Below are 13,737 nucleotides of genomic sequence, written 5' to 3'. Positions count from 1 at the left end.
TGTGCTCCCACCTGCCAACATCAAATAACATTCAGCAATGAAAAACAAACCAAACAAACAATCCAATAACAACAAGTAGAAAATGAATTCTGAGTATAGCGTTATGTGGCCCTTTGGATAGGTAGAAAGGTCTATGGGGAGAGAGTAACGAAGGGATTTGCCTGGTACAGAGATGTGCCCTTACAGCTAGCTGAAACTTCTGGGAAACACCAGAATGCCAGTGTTGGCTCTTACTGATCCACACACAAGCCCATGTGTAACCATGCACAAGCTTCTGCAAATGTTCCTTTTAGCTATTTGCATAAAATATAGGTGCAAAGTTGGACAAAAGTCCAACCGGACTGTAGGGTGATGCTGTTGAAACTATCTGATCTACCCCACGTCACTGAAGAATACCCACAGATTTAATTTATAGTTACTTTTAGGGGGGGAAGAATTCTAGAATGATGATTTAGAGGCTTCCCAGCGCATTTCCTTCCCTTCCTCATACCAAATAAATCACTTTACGTATCCATGCAAAAGACTCCACTGGTAGGAAGCAGAACAGCAGAGCAAAATTATCTTCCCAAGTGAGAAGTGTGATTAACACTTGTTAGAAAACCTTTCAGGACCATTTGCAGAAATAGCTTAGGTTGCGTTGTTTGTGTTAGCGCTCTGAACCATTCCCAGCCTGAGACCAGATCTCCGTGTTTGCTCAAGCATGAGGGGAAGTGTTAATGTTTACTGAGCCAGAATGCTGTTGCTTAAGGAGCTTAATTAAGTTTATCATTCCTGGCTTATGGTGCCCCAGGACGAGGCACAGAATGCACTGAGCCAGCGGAAGAAGGCAGATAAGCACTGTCATGTTTTCTGAGTAATGACTGTGAAAAGAGAAAGCATTTGTCAGACAACTTTTGCTGTTTATGTTTTTCTTACCAAATTCTTACTGTAACGGAAGAATGTAAAAGTGGAAATAATGGACTTGTGCACTGAAAGGCATATATTGCATCTGAGTTAAAGACAGGGAACTGCTGTTCTTCATGCAATTAAGAATCACTTGATATTCATGTTGTCTTCCACTTACAAATCAATGCCCCTAGGATACGATAACTTAGCTGGAACTGTTCATCCTGGAATTAACACTTCCACAATCCAGTTTGATAATCAAAGGTTAGTAACTGATTGGTAGCACTAGAGAAAATCACCTCCTGGTTTTCCTTCCAGCCTCCTTTGTGCCTTTGGTCAGAACATGAGGGCAGAGCCAAGCAGGCCAAGGCACCAGACCAGCCCTCTGTGGGCTCAGAGAAGGGCTCCTGGCAGCAGAGAAAGCACCACTCCTCGCTCTGATTTCCCCAGTCAGACAAATACCCAAGTGATCCTTTTTAATACTCTCTGACATATCTGCCTTATCTCTGTCTGATCCTTTCAAATATCTCTATGCTTTGGTCTCTATGGCACCCTGTGGCAGTGAATTTCTCAGTTTAATTATATCTTGTATGGAAAAGCATCTTCTGTTAATTTTAAATCTGCCTTGTGGCAATTTTATACGATGTTCCTAGAGATCAAATTATGAGAAATAGTTGTTTATTCTCTGTATCACTAACAATTTACAGATACCTAGTAGAATTATAGAATTCTGTATGTCACTCTTTCTTCTAAATTGCAGAGTGCTGTAATGCTTACTCCCCTCATCTAGATGCTGTTTCTGTACTCTCAACATAAACAATGCCTTCCTATGCCTTTTCTAACTATACTGCATCCACTTTCATGACAATGGAACAATCTTCCATGTAATGCTAACACAGTTTCACCATAAGCTCACAAGGTTGATGGTATAATGATGGCTTTTGTTTAATTTTGATTTCTGCACCTTAATAAGTGGTTGACACCTTAAACAATGCCCCACACTTCGGTGAAGTGTCACTTCCATCTCTATAAGCCATGCATACTTCCTCAAATCTAAATCATTTGCCTCTACTTTATTCTTTTATGATTCCTACAATTTGACTTTGATTGGCTTCTTCATTTGTAAGCAGCTTCCTTCTTGAACTCAGATGTGCTGTAGTTATTTTCTCCAAGTGTTTGAATGTTGGTGTCTTTTCCATCTTTGCAGACGTGCTGGATGTGAATACCATAGGCTCTCCACCGCAGTTTTTCCTCCAGAGTCATACGTGGAAATAGCTTCTGCAAACTGCTCAGGTCTACATCTGGAGTGGCTTTGTCTCTTGTGGGATATCTGACTGGTTGGGCCAAGAAGTACTCACTTATAGATGCCTCATCCCTGGAGAAGCTCAAGGCCGGGTTGGATGGGGCTTTGGGCAGCCTGAGCTGGTGGGGGGGCAGCCCTGCCCGTGGCAGGGTGTGGACCTGGGTGGGCTTTGAGGTCCCTTCCAATCTAAGCCATTCTCTGATTCCGTGATTTGAATCCATTCTCATATGCCCAGTTTTATTTGCAATATATGCACTAATATTTGTTGACTCCTATCTGAACTTTGTCATTTTCTCTCACATATACAGAGTGTTTCTGCTGTTATCCTGTAGATCATGAGTCACTCCAGCTTGTGTGCTCCCCAGCACCTGTCATCTTTTCCTCAATCCTTCCTTTAAAATCTCTCCTATGCTTTTTTTTTAACCTCAAGTGCTAGCAGACTCATCCTGCTCCATTTTTCATCCATTCTGTGTTTGCCTTTACCTTGTTTGCAGGAATATTTGATTATGAAAACAAAGGCTCTTAAACTTAATACTGGGAATGTTCAGGGAAAAGAAATCTTAAGTGATGAATATGAGTATGTGCAATGTCTTCATGGAAAGATCAGTTATAGAAGTCCAACTCAGGAAGAGAACAGTGATGTGTGCTAAGTCTGTCCACCTCACAGACGCAGTAAGATTTCAGTCAGGAGGAAGTGCAAAATTTTTTTGTGCATAACTTATGAAAAAATAGAGACATGATTTTAAGCAAACAAACAAACAATCAGGTATTTCTCAGGCTGTAGGCCTATTGCCAAAATAAGGAAACATGCACGTGCATGCACAGAACTGAATCTTTTTAAGTAACAATTTACTGAAAATTCTGTTCCTGGCTCCACTGTTCAGTGAGTTGCACTATTAAGTGGAGATAATTTCTCATGTCTGAGCAATGAAGCCATCTCTCTCACCATCAATGTGTGTGCATATGAACCACAGAGGCAAAGGATGATGAGGGATACAGGAACAAACCATGCATCCTCTTCCTCCTTGGTCTCTGTCTAGAAAGAGACACCAGCATTACCTTCAGCTCTGATAGCCATACAGGTTTATATTGCTACTTGCGAGAATCTCATATCTATACAAACCCCGTGACAGTAACAAGGCTGGTCCTCCTCTGCTCCTTCTCTGTCATCAACCACTACACAAGCCCACCACAAGCAACTAGAGAGGTGATGGAGGCTCTAGCCATTTTCTGCATCATAGAACCTTAGAATCACAGAATGTCTTAGCTTGGGAGGGACCTCAGAGACAACCCAATTCCAACCCCCTGCCATGGGCAGGGCTGCTCCCCACCAGCTCAGGCTGCCCAAGGCCCCACCCAGTCTGAACTTGAGTGCCTCCAGGGATCGGGCACCCACAGCTCTCTGGGTACCTGTGCCAGCACTTCACTGTCCTCTGAGTAAAGAATTTCCTCCTAACACCTAACCTAATTTTCCCTTCTTTTGATTTAAAACCATTCCCCCCGTCCTATCACTGTTAGACAGTGTAAGAAGTCCATCTTCCTTCTTACTTATAAGCTCCCTTCAAGTAATAAGAACTCAGTGAGGTCTCCCTGGAGCAACCTCTTCTCCATTCTAGTGCTGAGGTAAATCAGAGCAGCTGTTTTGGCAGAATGTTCCTAGAGTTCCCCTTCTCCCCGCACTGCACCACAGGCACCTGCTGTGAGAAGGAGGATGAAGCCTGGTCAAGCCAATAGTCCCCAGGATTATTGCCTCCACCAAATACATTTGGAATTCTCCAGAAGATTAAAATTGTTAATATTCTGTTAGTATTTGTGACATGATGAATGAAAGCAAGGAATCGAAGACTGTGTGGAACTCCCTGTACGTGCATCCAGAACTCCCTGGGTATTTTATATATAAATGTTGATTACAATTATACTGCTAGAACATCATTATCTGCCAAAAAGTCTGTCTTGCACCTGCTCTCCTACCATGGGAAGAGAGCAGTGAGTGAGAACAGAGACAGCAGCAGGAAAGGAAAAAAGAAATAACAACTAACACTTCAGAAAATTCTCAATCAGTTTTCTTCAAATAAATTATTTCTTGGCCTCAGTGTGGGGAAAAACAGGCATGACTCTCCTCTGCTTCTCTACCTATGGATACAAACATTGTTGTGAAATGCATCTCAGCTCCTCAGCTCTCTGAAGAAGTTCAGGGGGAGGATATGACCTCAGAAGCTGCTGTCTTCTCTGTACAGATTGGGCAGTGCCAACCATGAGCTCTTTCCCTCCTGCTCATGGGAATGCATTTATTGGTGGTAGGGCAGCAGCTGGAAGCTGACATGACTCCTCTGGAGCTCAGAAGTATATCACTGCAGGTTTCAGAGGAAGCCAGGGCAGGCTTAAATACTGCATTTCCTTTTGAGGTCATAAAATCCCTTATAAATGGTCAGCATGGTGTCAATAAGCAAGAGATTTTTTTCTGATAAAAGCAGAAAAAGCACCAGGAAATGAAGCCTCCACCTACACTGCAGTAATTACATAGCCATAGTTGTCAGTTGTGGCTAATATAGATTAAAAAATCAAAGAAAACAACTGTTTCAATTATGAGCTTGACAACATATATGTAAGAGTTGCTTTAACCCAGTTCACTTAATATTTGTGTAAATTAGCCCAGCGCTTCCTATTCATGTCATCTGACTCCTCTCTTAGGGAATCAGTGAATACATAAAACAGATGTCAAATATACGTGCTTAAATGTATTTAAACTATGTCAGACAAACAGCTGTTTAATTGGTAGGCATTTCAAACCATATTTTATTTCAGAGTATTTGCCTGATGCCAATGTCATATACAATATGAGTGATTTCTTGCAGCGCTGACATAATGAATGCCCAAGGTAATCATTTCAATGAGGAGATCCACAGTTTGGCTGGAAAATATTCTGAAAATCCTTTGCACATTATTTTTTTCTTCTTAATAAGAACATCGTTTAAAATATCTATATATGCTAGTCAGAAACTTAGGTACTCAGAGACATCTGACAAGGTTTGTATTTTTAATGCATAGGTTTTTAAGTAGGTCATATTTATTCAGGTAGAAGTGCACTTAAAATGTATTGTGTATATGTGCATATATGGATATGTGTGTATATACACTCTTTCAGGTTAAGTAGAAGTAACTGGTGAGACTTTAGGATGTCTAGTACAGATGCAAAGTATTTCAACATGAAAAAAGATGGATACAAGCTGTTATTTGGGGTGAAGAACTAGGTTAAGAAGACAGCAGATAAAAGTAATGGGAAAAATTCAGACTTCTTTTACTTATGCAGAGAGATACTTGGCTGACTAACAGAATGATGATTGCTGGGAGTCTTCTGTTCCACTGAGCAAAGCCACCCCAGTAACTTGGCAAGAGGGATCTGCAGAATTCTTACTGAGCACTCATGAAAAAAGTCCGACAGGAGAAAATTTAAAAGGTGAGATAAGAAAATTTACAATAACGTGATATCACACTGGTTTGCAATTCTGTATTTTGTATTATGAATGGTGGAATGTACAAGAATGCAGTGTGTGATAACAGACCGTGACTGCATTTCAGAGAGGAAACAAATCAATAAAGCGTTGAGCAGAGGAAGCTGATAAAAACATGGAGTATGCAGCTTTAAAAATTCTTCCATAATGATTTGCAGGTTCTTTAAAGATGACAAGTTTATGCCTACCAGACAATATTTGCTATCATCTACTTTGCAGTAATCTGAATGTATGTGTTCCTATCAACAACAAGCATTGCACCTCATAGTTTATCACTGGATATCAAGTATATTGAATATTGTGATGTGTTTTATCTTGAATATGTTAATTTCTCGAATATTAAGTCAGGGCATATAAACACATGCTCGGAAGCTTTTAAGAGAATTTGAAAAGGAGATCTTACACAAAACCTCCAGATGGGATGAAATATAGACACGTGTTCACACTCCCAAGCAATTATGTGCAAAAAAAATATTATTAAGACTGTGACAGGAAGCACCAGAAAGTTAGAAAAATGCCAGAATCATGGGTGCCTGCACAACTTAAATTCAGTTCACATGTGTAGTGTATATGCACCATTGCTGTTTCAATGGCATCAACATATTCTGTTTCTCACAAGTCCCCTTCCTCTCAGTGCCCAGAAGAGGTGATGGCAGTTTGTTGAATTACTGTTCAATATATTGTTTGCTCTCTGTGCAGTCTGCAAACTCAGACATTTTTCTTGCACAGCAAAAACTTACAGACAGGATTTCAGAATGCTGCCCTGATGAATTTCCCTATGAGTCTTCTGCATGCTAGTAACTCTACTGGCTGTATGAACTAATGAACAGGCTTCCCCAGAGCTTTTAGGGACTGTGCAGCGTATTCCTAGCATTCCCATTTTTTACACAGGCAACTAAGGACACACACTTGTGTGGGGGGGAAAGGCTCTTTAAGTCTCTCTGGCCAGTTTGAGATAGTTATGATCTTGTTTTACATAGCTTTGCATAGCACTGTATTTCAGGCATGATTCTTATTCAGTCCAGCAGCAGTCTTGAGCCTCACACCCACTGTGTCCAAGCTATTTAGGACACAAAAATTACAAGAAGAAATTTGCACTTACAAACCCCCAAGGGACCTGCACTGAAGCATTTCTACAAATCACATTGCAGACTCACATCTCAGACACAAAAATACATCATTAGAATTTATATTACCTAGTCTGAGGCATCTAAAAGATATTTGCAAGCTCATCTAGTCACTTCCAATCTAATCATTTTTTTTAGAATCAGTAGAGAGACAGAATTGGTGCCAGAGAACTCATCAGCTTGCCTGCCCTGTACATTTTAAGCACCCTCGACATCTCCTCTCAGGATGAAATACATTTAACACTGAAGGCAGCCTAAATAAATCATCGTCTTAAGCTTGAATGACCAGATCTCGAACACTGAACTTAGATGAGACATGATTAACAAGTGAACCGCTAATAACTTTTTCTCATTGAAAGTTTCAGGATTTTTGAATAATTGACTTTGCATCAGATAATGCTATACAAGCACCCAGGTGGGAGCACACTGGGTACAAAAAGCAGTTGGTAGGTACATTAGTAACTGTTAGTGGTATCAACTCCCTAGAAGGTGAGCAGACCTTTGCCCACGGGTTTCACAGGCTTTGCCACGGTAGGGATCTCTTCTGCCTTTCCTTCCTCCTTTTTTTCCCATTTGTGCCCACCTGGGACTTGGATCCAGCCTCCCTGCTCAAGAATGGCCTATCCCCAGGCTACTCTCTTCAACATCTACTGGAGTTGATTCCTCCAAGATGCCTTCCCCTGGCCTTCAGCTGCTTGGTCAGCGAACTGCAATGTCCCTCATGAACTCAAGACTATCAAGCCTATTGCTCCAGGGTCTGATTCTCCATCTGCAAGTGGGACTGAGGTTGGTGTGACATTTTTTTTTCTTGCCAATAGGAATGAAGAAAAGACAGCCTGCAGACCCTGTTGTGTAGTCATGGTCCTGGCTTCCAGTCTCAGTTCCCCTTCATCTTCTTTCCAATCTTTATTCTTCCACTGAGTTAACTAAAACTCTCTGCTGCCTCCCCTTTACATCATTTCTAATGCTGGTTACAAGCAAATCCCAGCCTTGTCCTCACCTCTCAGTTACTATCTACCACCAAAGCACTTGCCCGCTTCTCTCCTCTCTCCTCCTCCCCTTCCTGCCACCCTCATCTTGCTGCAGCCTGTGTTTGGGTTATGTAAAGGAAGAGAGCAAAAGAAAAGAAAGAAGCTCTGAATCTGGATAACTCATCCCAAAATGTACCCAGTCTACAGCAACACAAAGCTGAGGCTGCAAGGAGAGTCCCGGTCAGTTCTGGGTGGGACAAGACCCAGCCAGATGTAATTCCTCAAATGAATTTATTAATTAAATTCTTCAAAGTATTCTCAGTGGGCAATTAGGACTATCATTTTGTAGACTTGGAAATTGGCCAAATTTCCATGGATTTTCAGACAAAATTCAGAATGCAATGGCAACCTTCATAGTCGGAAGTAATAATTGTTTAACTAACACCTCCAAAAAAGGCACTAGATGTTTTGAATGTTGGAAGATGGTGTTTCTACCATTTCTCCCTCATTCTTGGGAATGGCTCAATGGTTTGAGCTGTCTTATTTTGATTGCAGTTTTCCCTCAGACTAAGCCTGAACAAACCTAGTGTGTAAAAACATGGTCCAAATATGACTTGAAAAGCTAGAAGGAATGGAAAATGTGATTTTCAAGGGATCTGACAGACAGTCTTAAAAGTGATACCAGCATTTATTCTTCACTACCTCTGCTGTTTATGCACATCGTAACTGGAATGGGCAGGCTACTGCCAGCCCACACAGAGAGCCCTATATTTCCTGTGCTCAGTTATGACGGTAAGCAAGCAATTAAAAAATATAGAATTCTGCCATAATGGGATTTGCAGTCTCATGAGACCACTTGCCAGAAGCCATCCTGGTGGAGAAGAGCCATGGGTCTATGTCACGACTCATCTCCAGGCACCTATGTGAAGACTCTGTTACCCACAGAGCAGCACAGCACACTGCATACCCCTCAGGGCTGGCACTGCTATCTTTAGGACTCATGTTGCCTGTCTCAGGTGCTTGTTTCTCCAAGGCATGGCTGTTTCATTCATTCCTCCCTGCCGGAGGTTAAACGCTGACTTATCTCCATCCAAAATGTAGTGGCATGCATCCTGTTTGAGGGCTGATGCTGTGCTGATACCTTAGAGATACGGAGGAAATTGAAAAACAACTTCTCTGGTTTTATGAATATCTTTGTAGCCAGGGAGGCAACAAATCTGAAGAAACACTGAATTGAACGGTGCATTGTGAGAGGAGAGATGACACAGCTAGGGACTGTATTACCAGCCAGAGGAGTCAAACCAGGACGTGCAATGATTATCTAATTTCTTCTTTTCTGTCAATAGCTGTTGGGCCAGACTGACTGTATTTCATTTGGCTGCCTCTCATTTCTCTTTAGAGGTGAGAGGACAATCCTGCTGCTGCCACACTGCAGCACAGAGAGCTCCAACTGCAGCAAGCACTGTGGCATTGTGCTGCATTGTTCTGAGCGTGCCAGACACTTCTGCAGAGCCACAGCATATGCAATGTATCAGTGTCTCATTAACTCCCATTATATAAAAAGAAATGGCAAGACTGGTGTCAGCACTGAGGCCTTCATTTCTTATCTGTATGGAATGTGAAGTGCTCAGAACTCGACAGCAAATGATATTCATCCTTTAAAAAAGTTCCCTCCACTCAGTAGCCAAACTCATTACACATTCTTAGCCCCTTAGTGCGTCACTTTCCCATATGGATACGTTATCCTTTGCCATTTGCTAGCATGAGCATGGCAGTGGAGTGCAGTGGGGCAGGGAAAGGAGGGAATCAATCTGCTGTGTGGGTCACACCTTGCCACATGCATGTGGGGGGCCTCCAGTAGGTGCATGTGTGCTACAAACGTAAACATGTTCCCTTCTCCCCAGCAGATACCACTGACCACCCCAACATTCTCACATGTGCACACTCCCACAAGCAAACCTTTCAGTCCAGCCACACAGAGGAAGGGGAAGAACCATTTTCTCCATGAAATGAAATAAAGGCACCTAATTCTATTGCATCCCAGTCCAAATCCAGAGAGATGGGAAGAAGGGGGATGGATGTCTCCACTTGAAACAGGAGTTTGAGTTGGCTGCCTCCAACTAACAATGGTGAGAACAGAGAGGCTGGTAAAACCTTCAGTTCTTTATAAACTAATGCTTTACTTTCAAGTTACAGTAGAAAAAAATTTATCAGCTAATAGATCAAATGTAAATAAATGGCATATACATATATGCTATACATCTGCATGCAAACAATAAGTATGCATTTTATTTTCAACATTCAGTTCCGAAGTTTTGTCAGAATGGGAAATATGACGAAGCCAGGTTATCAAACACTCAGGATCAAATGTTGTCTGCTCATCACAGCTTCCTCGGCCCAGTCTCAGTAAGCCGGGGTTTGATCTCTCCCTTCTCACTCAGCAAATTTCTAAGCAGATTTTCTCTACATATGAACTCAAGCAATGCATGTCCACGATTTACTAATAAATGAGAGTTCTCTCTGCCTTCAGAGAGGCTGACACAAAGCCAGCTGAGCGTTCTCTGTCCAGATATTTCCATGTCCAAGTGTGATTAGCACTGTCTTGTCAAATGTAGCTCTAAGCCGTTTGTGAACACCTTCTTTGTTTGTAGTAGCACTCTCAAACCTGCACAGGCCTCTGTGTTTGCTCTTCTGTCTATCCTATTAACAGCACATTAAATTTCAAGATGTCGTGCTGCAGAGCACCACAAAAGTGCTTATTAATCAATTTAAAGCAAACCAAGATAATTACTTTTGCTCTGGATAGATAGTCTTTGGTATACCAACCACAACATACATATTCTGAGAAAGCTAAACTTTATATTGAATTCTTCTGCTGTAAATTCAGAATTACCATGCAAGACTTCTTTATACCACATTTGAAATTGTAATCAGCTGTAATACCATGATACGTATAATAATTAAACTGTGGCTAAACACAGTTGAACCCTGTGAGTTTTCCTGCTTCGAAAGCACTAATTAAAAAATATCCATGATCTGGAGAGTTATTTTCAAGAAGCTGAGAACTGATGAGGTGCCTGGCTATTTTTATTACTGCATAAGAGAGTAAATAAAATCATACAACATCATTTTTTCCTATTTGATTCCACTATAATATTTACAGCCCAGTGTATCATTTCTCGACCCCCAGGTTTGCTTTACTACAATCAATTTAGTTATGCATGTGCAATCAAGAAAAACCATCAGTTCAGCACTCGTACTTCTTTTAAAAGTTGAAATACAATAAAGTAAGAAGTAAGACACAGAAATGAGAACACTATTTTAATTGGGAGAAGCAGGAATGCATGGGGGAACTTCCTGTAGCAGACTGAATGTTGAATTCACATCTATGCTTTCTGATGCTATATAGTATAAATATGTCAAGACCCATATTTCAAGGTCAGTTGGAATTTGGCAAAACGTTATGTTCTCTTTTTTTGTGGTGTCAGTGATAGCAAGTTACTATTGCAAATTCAAACATTTGTATTTCTGTTAATAAACAGGAGACTGCATTACTAACCTGTAAGGCCAAGGAGTCACGTAGAGTGAAAATATGCAGGGAGAAACAGCTGTTAGCCATTATTTTCTCCTTATCCTCTCAGCACCTCTGTGTCAGTTTGTTTTTAATGGGTAAATCACACTTTCTTCATGGGACATTTTCTCATTTGGGACAGATACTTAAGAGAATTCTGCAACAATTAACGGCCATTGGCCAAAGATATTTTCTCGTAGTTTATCTTTCTGCACACATTGATACTTTGTGCTTTATCAAACAAATAATTCTGATATGAAGTTGCTAGTCCTTTGCTGGTACTAATATGATGATGCTTCTGCATTTCTTCTTTAACAATGGACTCAGCCTCTATTCTTCTCTTCTTGTACAGAAAGAGAGAAATACCAACTTCAGAAATGACTCTCACATAATTTAGGCAAGAGAAGAATCTGCCATCAGACAGCTTTTAAACATCTGTTCTACACTTTACCACATTTGACAAAGTTTCACAGAAGCTGTTTGCAAACTGAAGAAAAATAGATACAATCTTGGTTATGATCAAACTTATAGTTTGTGCTACGCAGTGCTAGCTGCTTTGCTGTCATCTCAATTTCTGCAAATGGTAAATTGAATATTTACCAGCAATCTGAACCGTTTGCTCGCTTTGGTTTTAATCATTCCAATTCTAGGCCACAGCGAAAATGAGATCATAGAGTGGTTTGAGTTGGAAGGGAACTTTAAGATCATCTAGTTCCAATCCCCTGCTATAGGCAGGGACACCTCCCTCCAGACCAGGTTGCTCACAGCCCCATCCAGCCTGGCCTTGAATGCTTCCAAGGAGAGGGCATCTACAACCTTGCTGGGCAACCTGTTCCAGTGTCTCACCACCCTCACAGTAAAGAATTTCTTCCTAATATCTGGTCTAAATCTACCCTCTTCCAGTTTAAAACCATTTCTCCTCATCCTGTCACTATCTGCCCTCATAAAATGTCCCTTCCTAGCTTTCCTATAGTCCTCCTTCAAGGACTGGAAGGCCACTATAAGGTCTCCTCAGTGCCTTCTCATCTCCAAGCTGAAGAGCCTGAGCTCTCTCAACCTGTCCTCATAGGGGAGGTGCTCCAGCCCTTTGATCATCTTCATGGCCCTCCTCTGGACTGGCTCCAACAGCTCCACGTCCTGCTTATGTTGAGGGCCCGCATGGACAGTCACACAGTGCAGCAAAATAATTCCATAAATTTTATTCTTTTTTAACATTTGGTTTAATTCTAATATCCTACTAAGTTTAACTTTTCGTTGTGAAATGCATTTTCCCTTAATTACATCTGAAGTCGTAATCATTACCATGGATCTTCCATGGCCAGTAAATGAACTGGGTCTGGAGCTCTCCTTTCAAATCAAGTGAAGATTGATCCCCCCACTCTGCCCACCTCCTCAGGGCTGTCACTGCTTACTGCCTCTTATATACGACCCCTACTGCTGCTCACATGAATCAGTGATTGCAGTTTCATAAAGGAAAAAAAGAGAAAACAAAAATAGAAAGGAGCTCCCTCTGTGCTGAGGCATGCAGTATGAGTTTGGCAGAAAACCGTGCACAAAGAACAGCTGATGCTGGCAGTAGGATAAAGCACCAGCAGCATATGAAAAAGAGTAAAAGAAGGCACTTTTCCTCGGTAAGAAAGTGCTGTCAAAAAGCCGCTATGCTAGTGAAACCATATCTCAACAGGCGGAAAACGTTACAGGAGTGTATCAGCGAGACTATGTCAGGGATGTATCAGGGAAATAAAGACCCCTGCCAGTGTCACAGTCTCCAGCACCTCGGGGCGGAACTCTCCTCTCCGTGCCCGAACTCCATACGCAGGCGTCGCCCGGGGACCAGCGAACTCGTCGCGACAGCAGAAGTCCGCTCCTGCGGAGTCGCTGCCGGGCCTCCCCGGTGCCCCCCTCCCCGCCCGGTGACCCCCCGCCCCGCTTCCAGCCACGCGTCCGCCGCGGCGCTCTTCGCACCGAGCTGCCGCATCTCTTCCCGAGGCCATTTGGGCCATGCACGCGTCCGCGCTCCGTGTTGACACAGCGCGCATTCCCGCGGAGCCTTTTTGTTGACGGTGCTGGCAAATGAGCCGGGGGAGGTGGGCTCCGCCGCCGCCGGCCCTGTGGTGTATAAAAGCCGCCGGGCCCTGGGTGCGATGAGGTATGGTTGCGGTGTAGTATGGAGGTTGGAGCGCTGCGCTGTGGCTGCCAGCTCTCAGTGGCGCTGCCCCCACGGGGCTGCCCCCGCGTCCAGCACGATTCCGCGCCCTTCGCTTCTCCCTCCTCTTCTTCCTCGCCACGCCGCTCAGCCTCCTTCTGGAGACCGTGGGCGCCCGGCCCCTCCGCGGTGAGTGGGGCGACGTGGGGCGGTGGGGCTGCG

At 42.7% G+C, this 13,737-nt stretch overlaps 1 protein-coding gene across 1 annotated transcript in view; it reads left to right on the top strand.

The window, feature by feature from the left end:
• Positions 1 to 13,316: 13,316 nt before the first annotated feature.
• Positions 13,317 to 13,737, top strand: part of RIPPLY2 (ripply transcriptional repressor 2) — a 2,329-nt gene continuing 1,908 nt past the window's right edge. Inside the window, exon 1 of the mRNA XM_010707662.3 lies at positions 13,317 to 13,704. Within this exon, the coding sequence (XP_010705964.1) occupies positions 13,537 to 13,704 (168 nt within the window). The 5' untranslated portion in view covers positions 13,317 to 13,536. The remainder of the gene's footprint in view (positions 13,705 to 13,737) is intronic.

This window comes from Meleagris gallopavo, chromosome 2 (genome assembly GCF_000146605.3).
Source record: "Meleagris gallopavo isolate NT-WF06-2002-E0010 breed Aviagen turkey brand Nicholas breeding stock chromosome 2, Turkey_5.1, whole genome shotgun sequence".
Classification (NCBI taxonomy): Eukaryota; Metazoa; Chordata; class Aves; order Galliformes; family Phasianidae; genus Meleagris; species Meleagris gallopavo.
Note: the sequence above shows the minus strand (reverse complement) of the source record. Positions and strands in the feature narration are given on the sequence as shown.